The 13,338-nt window shown below is 37.3% G+C and overlaps 1 protein-coding gene across 1 annotated transcript in view; it reads right to left on the reverse strand.

The window, feature by feature from the left end:
• Positions 1–13,338, reverse strand: part of Galntl6 (polypeptide N-acetylgalactosaminyltransferase like 6) — a 1,047,155-nt gene that overhangs the window by 93,093 nt on the left and 940,724 nt on the right. Inside the window, exon 8 of the mRNA XM_034520732.2 lies at positions 9,784–9,901. Within this exon, the coding sequence (XP_034376623.2) occupies positions 9,784–9,901 (118 nt within the window). The remainder of the gene's footprint in view (positions 1–9,783; positions 9,902–13,338) is intronic.

The raw sequence follows: 13,338 nt of genomic DNA on the forward strand, positions 1-13,338 counted from the left end.
GAATTAAAATGGATATTTTTATGTCACCTAGTCTAAATATTGCTGAGGAAAAAACTGATAGGGACAACTCTAGATATTTTCTTGTGTGTCTTGAGGTGTATAGGGACTATAAAAAGGCTTCTGTCACATTTTAGTCACAAAATACAGCTAGACTTTGAAGTACTCTGTGGGCTCAGAAGTAAAGAGCAGTGTCTAATCTATCTGTCCCATAAAAGCAATGAAAGTGTATATAAAGTACTGGAGAATCGTCTCTGGCATAAAGAGGCGTTCTAATGAGCACTTTTTATAAGACTAAATTTATTTCTAGCACAACCGTTTGTACAAAGCATCATCGTGGCCTTTTATGGGCGATGTCTTCAGGTAAGAACGATGTGTTTCTAGAGAGGCACATAAATTATTTTAGGACTACGAACAACTTGGGGGATTTTGCATTTTCAAGGAACTATGGAGAAAGTATGAAAATGTGTACTAATTAAAACTGTAGGTTTTTTTTTTTCTGCCAGTGTATTAGGAATGGAAGTTTTAAGAAGTTAGGAAACAGGAAGACAGGGACCTCGGAAACCATTCCCTTAGTGACATGAGTGTGCTATTATTTTGTCGTTTTTCTAATAAATCTCTGTGTTATGCTGCATGCGACACACACCGCAGACAGTGCAATAGTCACAGCAGATGTCAGGGGAGGGATCTGAAGCTGGTGGAGTAAGTAACTGTGGAGAGCTTTTGGGGTCACTTGGCAGGAATCTGACATTGGCCAAGGACAAGGAGATGGGCTTTAGGCAGGAATCTAATAATTTCAGTGAGGAATCTAAATCTTAGGCTAGAACAAGGAAGTAGGCTTCAGGCATGAATATGACTTTGGGCTAGGACAGGGAAGTAGGCTTAAATATTTTGGTCATCCAGATAAGCCCTTAGAAACAGTGATAATGGGGAAGTGACCATGGAACTTTGTTTATTGCCTTGCTTGTTCCTTGACTATTTGCATTTATTGTATTGCTAGTTCCTCAACCTACAACCGACCAAATACTTGCATGTAATTAAAATGATATAAAAGCAAATTGGGGAAAAAAAATAAACCCGCCTTCAGCCTCAGTACTGGCTGGGGTCATGCTACAATGTTGGCTAATCCTCTTTTTTATTTTTAATCCTCACTCCCGTGCTGGAGAACCTGTTGACTGACTGGGCTGGCCTCGTCAGTAACCAAGTAAAATGAGCCACCCTGGGGCCCTGGCCTGTGGAAGGAATTGAGATGACTGTTGATTCACTTTTCTCAAGAGTTTCCTGGTAGACCAAAATCTCCTCAATAGCTTCAAAGTTTGGGCCTGTTGGAGTTCTTGATTATCTACGTGATCCAGACCTGGACTTTGTATTTAAAAAAATAAATACTGGAATCTGTGTACACACGTGCTAATACAATGAAGATTCAGACGTATTTTTAAAAGCCCTTCCAGTCACTCCACATGAAGCCCCTCCTTGTCAGCCATTGGTCTGACAGGGTACAAACAGGAGAGGGCCGTGAATAGCATAGGTTCTTCCACCTTCTCCCTAAGAGTGCATGAAAAAAGCTGGGCGGTGTGGCACACGCCTTTAATCCCAGCACTTGGGAGGCAGAGGCAGGCGGATTTCTGAGTTCAAGGCCACCCTAGAACAGAGTGAGTTCCAGGACAGCCAGGGCTACACAGAGAAACCCTGTCTCGAAAAATTAAAAAAAAAAAAAAAAAAGAAAACAATGAGCATCTTGCAATCCAAGACAGCTGTTTTCCGTTTTGGGAGCCTGCTGTAAAAACTAGCTGATTTCCTCTCATCGCTTAACCACTGTCAAAATGATCTTGTTTATTTATTCACAAATTTATCTTTAATGTCTTTCCTCACACTAAGTTCTAGGAGGCAGAGAGGGAGTCTCTTCATTCTTGTTGGCTGTATTACTCTTGGCATCTTTCATACTCCATCTTTCAGTAATATCTCCTGCGTTTAGGACTATAGAACTATGAACAACTTGGAGGATTTTGTATTTTCAAAGAACTATAAAGAAAGTATGAAATGTGTATTAATTAAAACTGTAGGCTTTTTTTTTCTGCCAGTGTATTAGGAAATGGAAGATTTAAGAAGTTAGGAAACATGAAGACAGGGACCTAGGAAACCATTCCCTTAGTGACACTAGTGTGCTATTATTTGTCATTTTTCTAATAAATCTGTGTATTATGCTGTTTAGAATATATTTACCTATGACACTACCTATGTTTGTAATTTTCCATATGTTGTATATGTAATTATGCAATTACTGTGTACTGTGTGGTAGGTTATATGTACATATACATAAAAAATTTAAATTTAAATAATATTTATCTTCTTATTTTTATTTTTGCACATATCTTCTCTACCTTTTCCAATAGGTTTCTCTATTGTTATATCTTAGTAAAATGAAATTGTTTGATTCTTTTTAGTATTCACATTCTTTATTATTTTATTTCATATTCCTTTAAGGTTATATTTCAGATTATGATCGAGGCAGACATTGAACTTTTTAAAAATTCTTGAATAATAGATAGTTAAAATTTCTAGGTTGGTCAGTATAAAACAACAACAACAACAACAACCACAATGATCACCACCAGTATCAGCCCCATCAACAAGAAGCCTTTCATTTCAAGCATGTTGGAGGGTCAGCCTGGGCTACACAGTGAGACCTAGTCTTAAAAAAGCTCTCCAAAATTCCAAGGCAAAATACCTACAAAATCCAAAAAACCTGAATAACTGTGTTCATTAATAGTTTAGAAAAAGAATTTCTAAAGAAGTAATGAAGGCTGGCACTGTATTTTTTTGGCAAAGGCAGCTTTCTGATGGTTTTCTCCTATCTTCATTGTCTTGGTCTGTGAGGCCTGAAGAATTCTAAGACGGTGTTTAAGTTACCACTTCAGGTAAAGAGGTCTCTGTTTAATCTCTTCCCTTTGGGTGTGTGATGGAAGTTTACACCTGTGTATACTAATAAAGTAAAGGGGGTTTTTCAGAAGCCCTGAGTTAATCAGTAGGGAAATTACCCTATGGAGGGGAGTCTGATACTCACAAATGAGCCATGACTTGGTTCTTCCCAAAAGAAGAGATCTGGTGATTTTGAAGTATGAGGAAAATTTCACTCATGACCTGGAAGCAGTAAGCTGGCACGTGGGGAGAGGCTGCAGTGGAGGCCCCTGGCAAGGGAGGGCAGTGTGGTCCACACGAGTTGAGTGTGTTCGCTAGATCATACAGTGTTCTCAGCCCATAGTAGCAGAATTAGATTCTGTCAGCAAGTCGAGGTAACTTTCCAGATTTTCTCCCAATTTAGCACCCAAAGAAGAACAGAGTTGGTGGGATTTGGCTGTAGGATCCTTAGCAAGGAATTCTGATAATGTATACTTGGATTTTCCTTGAAAATTATTCATCTTGCTTATATTAATTTTATTTGCATAGAATCAGTGTACTCTCTGATCAGTTATTCACATTTCATGGTCAATTACTATACACAGTTATTATACTCATTTCTATATTTATTTCTCTTACTAATTACTTACTTTTGCCTCTTGCACCATTAGTTTTTGGCTTTCAAAATTATTAAGTTCCTTCTGTGCTTCTTTATCTCTGCCCTTACTTTATTTGGTGTATTTAATTTTTAACTTGGTTTGGTTGTTTACTTTCTTATTTTTATTCTTTCTTTTTATAGAGACATAAATGCTTCCAACCTTGGTTTTTCTTCTGAATGCTGTATTAGCTGTGTCTCCTGTGTTCTGACAGACTACATTTTAATTTCAGTCTTTTTCCTAAGGCTGATATAATTTTGCTATTAATTTTTTAACTTATTTGTTTTTAATCTAATTTTATTCCCCTTTCTCTACCTCGCTCCTGGATGCTTGCAGAATACCTTATTTCTTTTTTTGTTTCTTCTAATAACCTTCATTTCAGCAGGAGTAGGCTTTATTTTTCTGTTACATTATATTTTAGCTGCTATATTTTCTTCTGTTGTTATTTTGACATCTTGCTTAAGTTCCTAAACTGTCAGCATTTCATCATTATTGACAAAGTCAGCTACTTCATGAGCCGTCTTGAAACACTAATTGGACTTAGCTTATTGGTTTTTTAGAAAAGGACATGTAACTGAGAGGAGAATGTATTTAGGGGAAATCTGGGGGCACATAAAGAAGAAATAGGGTAAGGCTAAGATCATATTTATTGTATATATTTATGAAATTCTTGAAGAATCAGGCCAAAAGACCCATTAGTCATCTTTTGAAAACTGTGAGTTTTTCTTATCCATCACCTTTTAGGGTTTGTATGAGAACAAAGCTACACTTTAGACTAGTTTGTATCAGTGTTGTGGTACACATTTTATGAAAATGAATTATGTTAACTGTTACTTGTCTATAGACAGCAGTGGTTGGCTGCTCAGGGCTGGTAACAATATTGAATATTGTTCTATTATCCTGCCTCACCAATAACCTTGCAAATAGGATGTCTGTGAAATCCGTCTCTCAGAACCGGCCTACACCCATCACTGTGCCAAACTCAGTCTGCCGAAGCATTGCACACCAACTGTTGTTATCATTTTTAGTAAAGAGTCTTTGGTTTCCCTCATACGTGGCCAAACTTTGGAGAACTGAGACCCACAGACCCCAAGAGTTGGATGTGGTTGAAGGTAGAATATCTGAGAGTTTTGTTAAGGAGAAATTCTGGATGTTTTGTTTATTGTTCGTTTCTTTTTTTTAATTTTAAGTGACCTTTAAGATGACCGTCCCTTTGCATCTTAAAACTGTAAAGCAATTGCAGTTGTGTAACATTCAATTATTAAGTTAGAAATAGACTGAACAGACTATGTTCATGCCATGTATATGCCATGTAAGGAAACTTTATATGTAGTTATTCTGATGATCACTTTTGGCACTGGAGTTCACATTAAATATAACAAACTGTGTATTTGTCCTGTGAAGTTCTAATATAAGGTTAAAGGCTGGTCTATCTGTTGTAATGAGTCGCCCTAAGTAATTGCTACTCCCTTGTTTCAATAAAGAAATGACTGTTCTCGGCTCAGGGATTAGTCCTATTAACTATACTTAATCTTTCTTGAATAGCCATTAAATTTCATAATAATAAAAATTCTGTGTTACAGTAAATTATCAGAAGAATGTCAAATCTCACATTAACAAACATCCCATGGGAAGAATTTGTATTGTTTCTTAAAATTAGCCACTAGCCTTTTTTCTTTTTAAAAAATTTTCAGCTAAGAGAAAATAGGTTAATGATTTTTATGAAAAAAAAAAAACCAATTTTGAATTCTTGTTTGATATTAACTAGATAATGACTTGTCTCAACAATTATGAACTAGAGGGCTTCCCTCCCCCCTTTTTTTCTTTTAAAATCTTTCACTGGTGTTGAATAGGATAAAGAAATTAAATACAATGACCTCTAAGTGGAAACTCATTATTTTTTCTCTTTAAGGGACCACATAGTAGTTATTATCACCACAGGAAGAGAAGAATGGTTAGAATTTTTAGAATACAGGTTGTTGAATACAGACATTTCATAAACTGTGAAGGGTCACAGAATAAATGAATATTGTCCTTAAAAACCTCAGATGTGTCAGTCACTATATGGCAGCCCTGTAAACCAAAGAACTTGTATGCTTATATTTAGCATATTTTTTCATCTGTTTGGTTATTTTTATAAAACCCCAGCAACATTTCTCTCCCTAATATGCCAACATAGAAACTGCCATTTTACAAAACCCACAGGTATAATGTAAGGATTGCTTCTCTCATTGTTCCTTTAAGAAAGGCTACAGGACAGTGGCCTTGGCAGAGAGAAGTGGAAAGTGTGATCTAGGAGAGGGAACTGATCCTGGGAGGGTGGAGTGGAGGAAGCTCCAGCATGGTTCTGAGACACGCCTACAGGCTCAGCACTAGCAAGTCTCTTGAGACTGACAGGTTCACAGGCTCAGCACTATTTACCACGTGACCTACTTGCTGGTCCATAACACTCACCTGCCTTTGTCTCCCCCCTCATTTCTTGTGGCAACTACACATTGCATCTCTGGAACATTGCCTAGTGGAAATGAGATGCTCAACAAAAGCTGGTCGAAAAACTGACTAAGTGCTGCCTTCTCCCCCTGGCAACTGGGTAGTGTGGTATGATTTAAGAGACAGCTGGATGATGCCTAGCTTCACAGGGATCCAGCTCCATGAGGAAAAAAAAATGTGACTGTTGAGTTCAATGCGGGCAGATCCTTTCTTTTCCTGAGAAAACTCCCTAAAAGTTATACTGTTTGGCTTTTACACTCTAATGTAAAATCTACTCATCTGTCAGAATCCCATTTTTTTTTTTTTTTTTTTTTGGAAAGGTACTTAGGGGGTTGTGTTTGACCAAAAACTCAGCCCTTCATGTGAGAGAGAATTTTCTAGAAATATTTTCATTTGTCACTTTTCGGAAACTTTTGTGAAGTGATTCTTTAAAGGGTAAACATTCAGCATAGGTATCTGACAATGACCACTCACAGAAGTATTTTCAACGCTAATATTTAAGTTGCAACTTAGAGCAGTTTCTGTATTAAGGTGTAAAACGCCACCAGCAAGTGCCAATCAACCACCCTTGTTTCACAGATTTTAAATGCTCATTAGTTTGGACCTTATAATTCTTTGCACTGAAAATTAATCAGGATTTATAAAATATGTTCAAAAAAATCAAATCAGATGTTTGATTTTCTTCTCTTTTTATTGTGATTCATAGGGCTATTTGTGTTTAATGTCTTTGATTGATGACTTTTGCACAAACTCTTGCTTCAATGCATAGTCTGCTAAGAACCTGATCAAATTTATCTACTTCATAAATACTAACAGTGAGGGACAGGAACCCCAAGGTCAGCAAACAGGACCAAGAAGAATGACGAGACATGTCTGAAATGGAACCCTGCTAAGACATAACTGTCACCAAAGAATCTATCATCCCAACCAAACAACCTAGGGCAATTCAGTTCTGAACTTGCAATGTGGTTGCCATGGTTTTTAGACAAAAACGACAGGACTGCATTCCAATTATATCCTATACAATGACAGACAATTGAAACATAGGAAATGGGGTAATAAAATCTTGGGTCATGCAGAAGAGATGTGATAGGTCCAAGTGACACTGAATTGAGATGAAAGTTCTGTTTGCCTAAAAATGTACCTTTGTGATTTAGAATGCAAGTGTGCAATCCAGAATCTTCAGATTTTTCAAGGGCAATCTTGCTTTATCATATAGCCAGTTACTCAAAGACGGTCATCTCTCACTTATTAGAAATTCTCTTAACATTTTAAACTTCAGGCATTCACAAATTAAGAGAATATCACAGCATTGTCTTGAACTACAAAAAAAAATAAATGAATTCTTCCAAGTCTGGTAGAAATAAAGAAGACGGCGATGCGGGGGTTTTTATAAATAGCATGGTTAAATACAATGTTCTATCTTAAAATGTTTTATCTATGCTTTGTCTATAGGCTAATTAAACTGCAAGCTTCCAGGTAGTGCTCTTCTTTTAACCTCCTAGGAATTCTGGGGTTACGGATAGACACCACTGCATTCTGCTTTTATTTATTTATTTATTTTAAAAATATGTTCCAGGGACTGATTCCAGGTTGTTAGCTGCGTCTGTGGGAGAACTCATTAGGCAAAGGCCAACAGACTGACAGTTAACTTGAGAATGGGAGTGGTCAGGGATTGGATGTTGTCTTAGTTAATTTTCCATAACTGTGACAAAATATCATGGCCAAGGCTATTTATTCAGGAAAACATTTAATTTGAGGCTCACAGTTCCAGAGGGTTACAGTCTGTGACCCTGGCAGTGGGGAACATGGCATGGGACAGGCATGCGTGACTCTGGAACAAAGATGTCACATTTAATCCATAAGCACAAGGTAGAAACAGATGTGGACTTTTTGAGCCTTCAAAGCTGACACACGGGGATGATTCTCATTTAAACTATTACAAGTGGTAATCCATTTCCTGTCTATTATAGTCTTAGCAATAAGGCTGAAATGGAGCATCTTAATCTCTAAGTGGTAATGGATAACTATTTCATCTTGAACAAGCCATAAATACAATCTCTGAAAGTATAGTCTATATTTAATCTTTAAGGCCTAAGGAAACCCAATCTAAAAAAAAAATATTGTAAGTTTCTCCATCTGTACAATGGAGGAATAATGTTCACCTTTTAAGGTTATTTTCTTTCAAATCAGCTAATACAGGAGTATACAGTGCTGTGGTATAATGATGATTACTGCTGCATTAACTTCTGCATAGCTACTACAACATGACATAAAGAAGCTGCCGTAACAGAGGGACCCAAAGACACTGACAGATCCAAAGGCGTGAAACAATGCATCTAAAACGGTCAGAAAAATATTTTAGATGCAAAATTATATGTTTGAGTGGGTCAAAAATACACCAATTTAGTAAATGGTATTTAAAGGTGAGACAGAAAATTCTAGATGTCCCGCAGCCGGCAATGACACCTCTGTTTCTTTCAAAGATACTTATTTTGTAACTCCTTGAGGAAAGTATAATGTTCTGTTAATACTTAGTGTTACAGTCTCATCGAAACCAGCTTGTTCTTACTCTTCATAGATTCTAAAAATCGTAGCTGTATGCTTAGGTTTGACTTTAATTATGTTCAGGGTGTACTTTCTTTTTGCAACAAGCACTGTTGGACTCTGCAAAGGAAGCAGTCACTAAAGGCTGACTTACATAAGAGGTCTCCATATGGCAATGTCACAAGAGCCAGCCTTTGCTTCTATATAAGCAATGGTTAAAATGAGAGAAAGAAAAGAAGTTTTCTTTTCTTTATAAGATTGAATTACAAAAATCATATTGGCAAGCTAGAGTATGAGTTCTCACAGTTTATTTGACTTTAATTCTTTTCTCATATGTTGTAATTTGTCATTTATTTGAATGTCATGAATCTGAAACTAAATCACAAACATATATGTATATCATACATACATACATATATACATATATGATGTATGTGATAAAGCATAGCATTTTATTGAGAATTGATCACTAAGGAAGGTGGAGAGATGGGCAATTCCAGATAAAATAAGTACAAGGCTTGCTTGTAGCTAACCTGCTTACACCCGAAATCCTAACCTGCTTAACCTGGACTACCCTGTTCACACCTTAAACCCTAACCTGCTCACATCTGAAATCCTAAACACATTAGAGCATGAGTGGGGCACATTACTACAGGTTTGAGGCCAGTCTGGTTTATATACTTTCAAGCCAGCTTGACTATAGTTAAGAACCTGTCTCAAAATAAAATAAAATTAAACAAAACAAAACATAAAAACTTGCTTTTCACTGTAACATTGATATGTTAAAATTAAGTTTATTATCAGTTCAAGGAGTTTTGCTATAACTAGGTAAGACCAAAATCTCAGCTGCACCCTCTTGTCTAACCATGAATGGCAGACCTCCACTGACCTGACCTCTGTCTCCTTCATTTTTACTCTCCTGTCCTTTATGCTATAAGCACTCCAGGATGAATACCTTTGCCAGGGGAGCAGTTGGTGTAGGTATGTAGAGTTGTTCACCTATAAATCGGAGTGTAAATGGTTTCTTTTTGCACACAGCATGCCTGTGTCTCTCACTATAACATGGGAAGGAATTTGCTTCTCTTGTAAAAAGGTCTCCTGGGAGTCATAGCTCCAACACAGATCACAAAGAAAAGTGACAATTTTTAACAGAATTGCCTGTAAGAATGGAGTGAGGACGATCTGGGTGTCTTACCTTAAAAGAGATTTCATACTGTTCTCCGCCCCAGATTTCTAAGCCTGGGTCATAGCCACCCAGTTCCCAAAACCACTTTCGATCCACTGCAAAGAGACCTCCAGCCATAACAGGAGACCTGAGAGAAACAAGAGAAACAACATTTAAAGGACTATGAACATCAAAAATGGTAGTAGTTTGCTTTGAAACTCACAATCTGGTTTAGTGGTCAAATAATGTCATTTTCCAGCGTGGCTGTCTATAAGCAAATGTAGAATTCTTATTGCATTCGCCACTGAAGTGATGTGGGAAAAGAAGCTCTGTGAATATTAAGATTGCAGTTCAGGTCCTGGCACAGCAAAGTTCCTTCAGAATCACACTTGGCCACCTGGTTATCATCAGAGAGAAATGCATTCATATTAGTGGGTGATCTATTGGAAAATGTTACTCCATTTCTTAAGTTGAGAGAGATCTTTTACCATCAGAAAGAATGGTAGTAAAAATGTAACAGGCAATGTCTTTGATTTAATCTCTTACGTGGATTCATTGAGCATCTACCTACTGTGTGCAGTTCATGTCCTATTCAGAGACTACAAAATAGAATACAATAAAGTAATATTTTAAAATGAAATTTTGTTTGTGTGCATGCCTATGTATGGGTATGCACATAAGTGCAGGTGCCAGTGGAGTCCAGAAGAGGGAGTCAGTTGCCATGGTGCTGGAATGATAGATGGTTGTGATCCCCCTGACAGGATTTTGAGAATTGAACTCTGGTCCTCTGGAAGAGTATATGGGATCTGAACTGCTGACCCATTTCTCTAGCCCTAAGAGAAATATTTTTGAGGGTGTAAATGTTGTATAATCGGCAAGATCAAAGATCTAGGAGAAAGATTTATCTAGCCTCCCTAGGAAAGTGCACAGGGTATATAAAGAGTCTCATGTAACTTTACATTTTGTTAGAAATACAGATTTTAGCATCAGATGTCCCTTACTTTATTTCTCTCTCCAGAAGCCTGTTACCACCACCATTTTCTGCACATAGCATTTCAAAGTGGAATTATAATTGTAGCTGGAGCAAATTGAGACTATAACTGGGTGCAAATTCCCAGTGAACATATCGCTATAGTTATAACCTTTATTTCTGCAGGGATGGGTTAAAAGTCACTAGCAGTTTTGAGTTTTAGAGATATTGGGGAAAAGAAATCCTGCAATTAATAATTTAATTGTAAATAGGTTTACTTCAGGAAACAAAGTAGGCATAATAATCTTGTTTAGAAATGATGTTATAAAAAGTTTGAAAAGTATGTTTTAGGTTAACCTGTGTACAAATTAAATTCAAATGAACCCATCAATTATTAAGAGTATTGAAATTTATGAGGATACCTCTGTATTTATTTGTTCTTGCTGTTCTATCAGTTTTTTGCATCGTGTTTTTTAGCCCTGTTAATAGAGCAGAAATATTTGGAATTTTTGTGCTTTTGATGAATTGCCTCATTATAACGAGGAAATGACTTTTATTATTTCTCGTAATATTCTTTGCTCTATCATCTATTTGGTGCCATTATAATAACAGCTCTTATTTCCTGGTGTTCTCCAGCTCTAGTATTTATAACCTTTTCTGACTTTTAACATTTTTAACCATTTATGTCCTCATAGTGAACATGGGTTTCTGGGTTGTTGATGTAGCTTACTAGGTACAGTGATGGTGTAGCATGCATGGAAACTGGGGCTGGATTCCAGGTGCCATCTCTAATCAGTGCTTGGGAGGTGGAGGTATTATAAGGGTCAGTTCATCATCATCCTCAGATGTGTAATGAGAAGCCATCTAAACTGGCCTACACGAGACCTTTTCCTCTTGTCTCTCTGCTAGAGTGGGTTTTTTAATAAGTAACACACACACACACACACACACACACACACACACACACACGAGAGAGAGAGAGAGAGAGAGAGAGAGAGAGAGAGAGAGAGAGAGACTGCTTTATAATTTATTGATGTTACATTTAAATTTATCATCTCCCATGTTTTCTGTTTGTGTCAAGTACATTTCTCTTCCCTTCACTTCTCTTTTTTAATTTTTTTATTCTTTCATATATTACGTCTTGACCACAGTTTCCCCTCCCGCCCCTCCTCCCAGCCTCTCCCCACCCACTCACCCCACTCCTTCCTACCCTTTTCCCCAGATCCATCACCACTACCACCACTACCATCTGCCCTTCCCAACCTCTCCACCCACCTTCTTCCTCCCCTCAGAAAAGAGCAGGCCTCCCGGAACATCAACCGAACATGGCTTAACAATCTAGAATAACAATGGACACTTACCATCACATCTAGGCTGGACATTGCAGCCCAGTAGTGGTCAAAGGGTCCCTGATGATTAATTAAAGTTTTTGGTAGCACCTTTCCATTTTCCTTTCTTTAGCTTTTGGAATTTTTTTATACATTTAACTACCTGTCATGCACTCTACACTGAAATGTTCATATTTTAAAGTAATTACGCTTTGAGAGCACTTAAATAATAACATTTCATCGTAAACAATACACACATAAATAACACACAGCCTATATACACATAAACAAATTGTACACAAAATAATATTAGGAGTAGTATTTCTGTTACTTAATAGTTCCAGGGAAAATCTAGCATTGTGATTTGTCTATAGACCCGAGTCTGTGGATTGAACTTCAGACCCAAAAAACTCAGTTCTGGACAATGTTACACTGAAGCCAAAAGAAGTGAGTTAGGTACAGACTGCTTTATTAAGCAGTAGATGACACAGGGAGTGTGTCATTCTGTCTTCTTTCCAAGAAAACCGAACAAGAGTAGTCAACATTTTTTTTTTTTTCAATTTCTTCTGTCCCTTTTATTCCACTTTACGTAAGAACTGGTCCTCAGAACTCCCTGTTGGTCCCATTCCCCAGTTTCACATCAGCCTGTCTACTTCCTGCTTGATTTCTTCCAAACCCTCTTTCTGTTTTGTTTCCCTGGGGATGTGAATGCACTGTCGGCACGGCTTGTGGCTCTGTGTCCATGTAACATATGAACTCTGCTTACAAGCACTGTTCACAATATCACCCATCAGTCCCCTAGCTTTGCAATTAAAAATATTTGTCATCCCTGGGGTGACTTCTAAAATTAACGTGGCCATGAAGATTCCCTAGTTCTCAGGCCATAGAAATATGTGACTTTTCTGCATATTTAACGGAAGTGAATTTTCTACTTATACCAACACTGTTATTGAGCTGTGTAATAAATATGCTCTCCTTTTTACATATGGTTAAATAGCTTTCCTTCTCCACAACATTTTTTTTTTTACGCTCCAAATTTGGTTCATGCTTAAATTAGTGAGGCTATCATGTAGAAGTTTGCTGGCATAATTCTTTATTTGGTAGCAATGACAAAAATCTATGTTCTCATTTGCAAATGTACATTTAAAAGCGTGTGGACGGTTTTCTCTTCTAAACTAGGACATTATCTGAGTGCTCTGTTTCCGTCCCGTACCCCGCACAGCATTCTGAGGAGCTGCCAAACTACCTACCCTCCCCTATTTAATGAATTGAGTCTTTACTTTATAT

The sequence above is a fragment of the Arvicanthis niloticus genome, chromosome 16, assembly GCF_011762505.2.
Source record: "Arvicanthis niloticus isolate mArvNil1 chromosome 16, mArvNil1.pat.X, whole genome shotgun sequence".
NCBI classification, from domain to species: Eukaryota; Metazoa; Chordata; class Mammalia; order Rodentia; family Muridae; genus Arvicanthis; species Arvicanthis niloticus.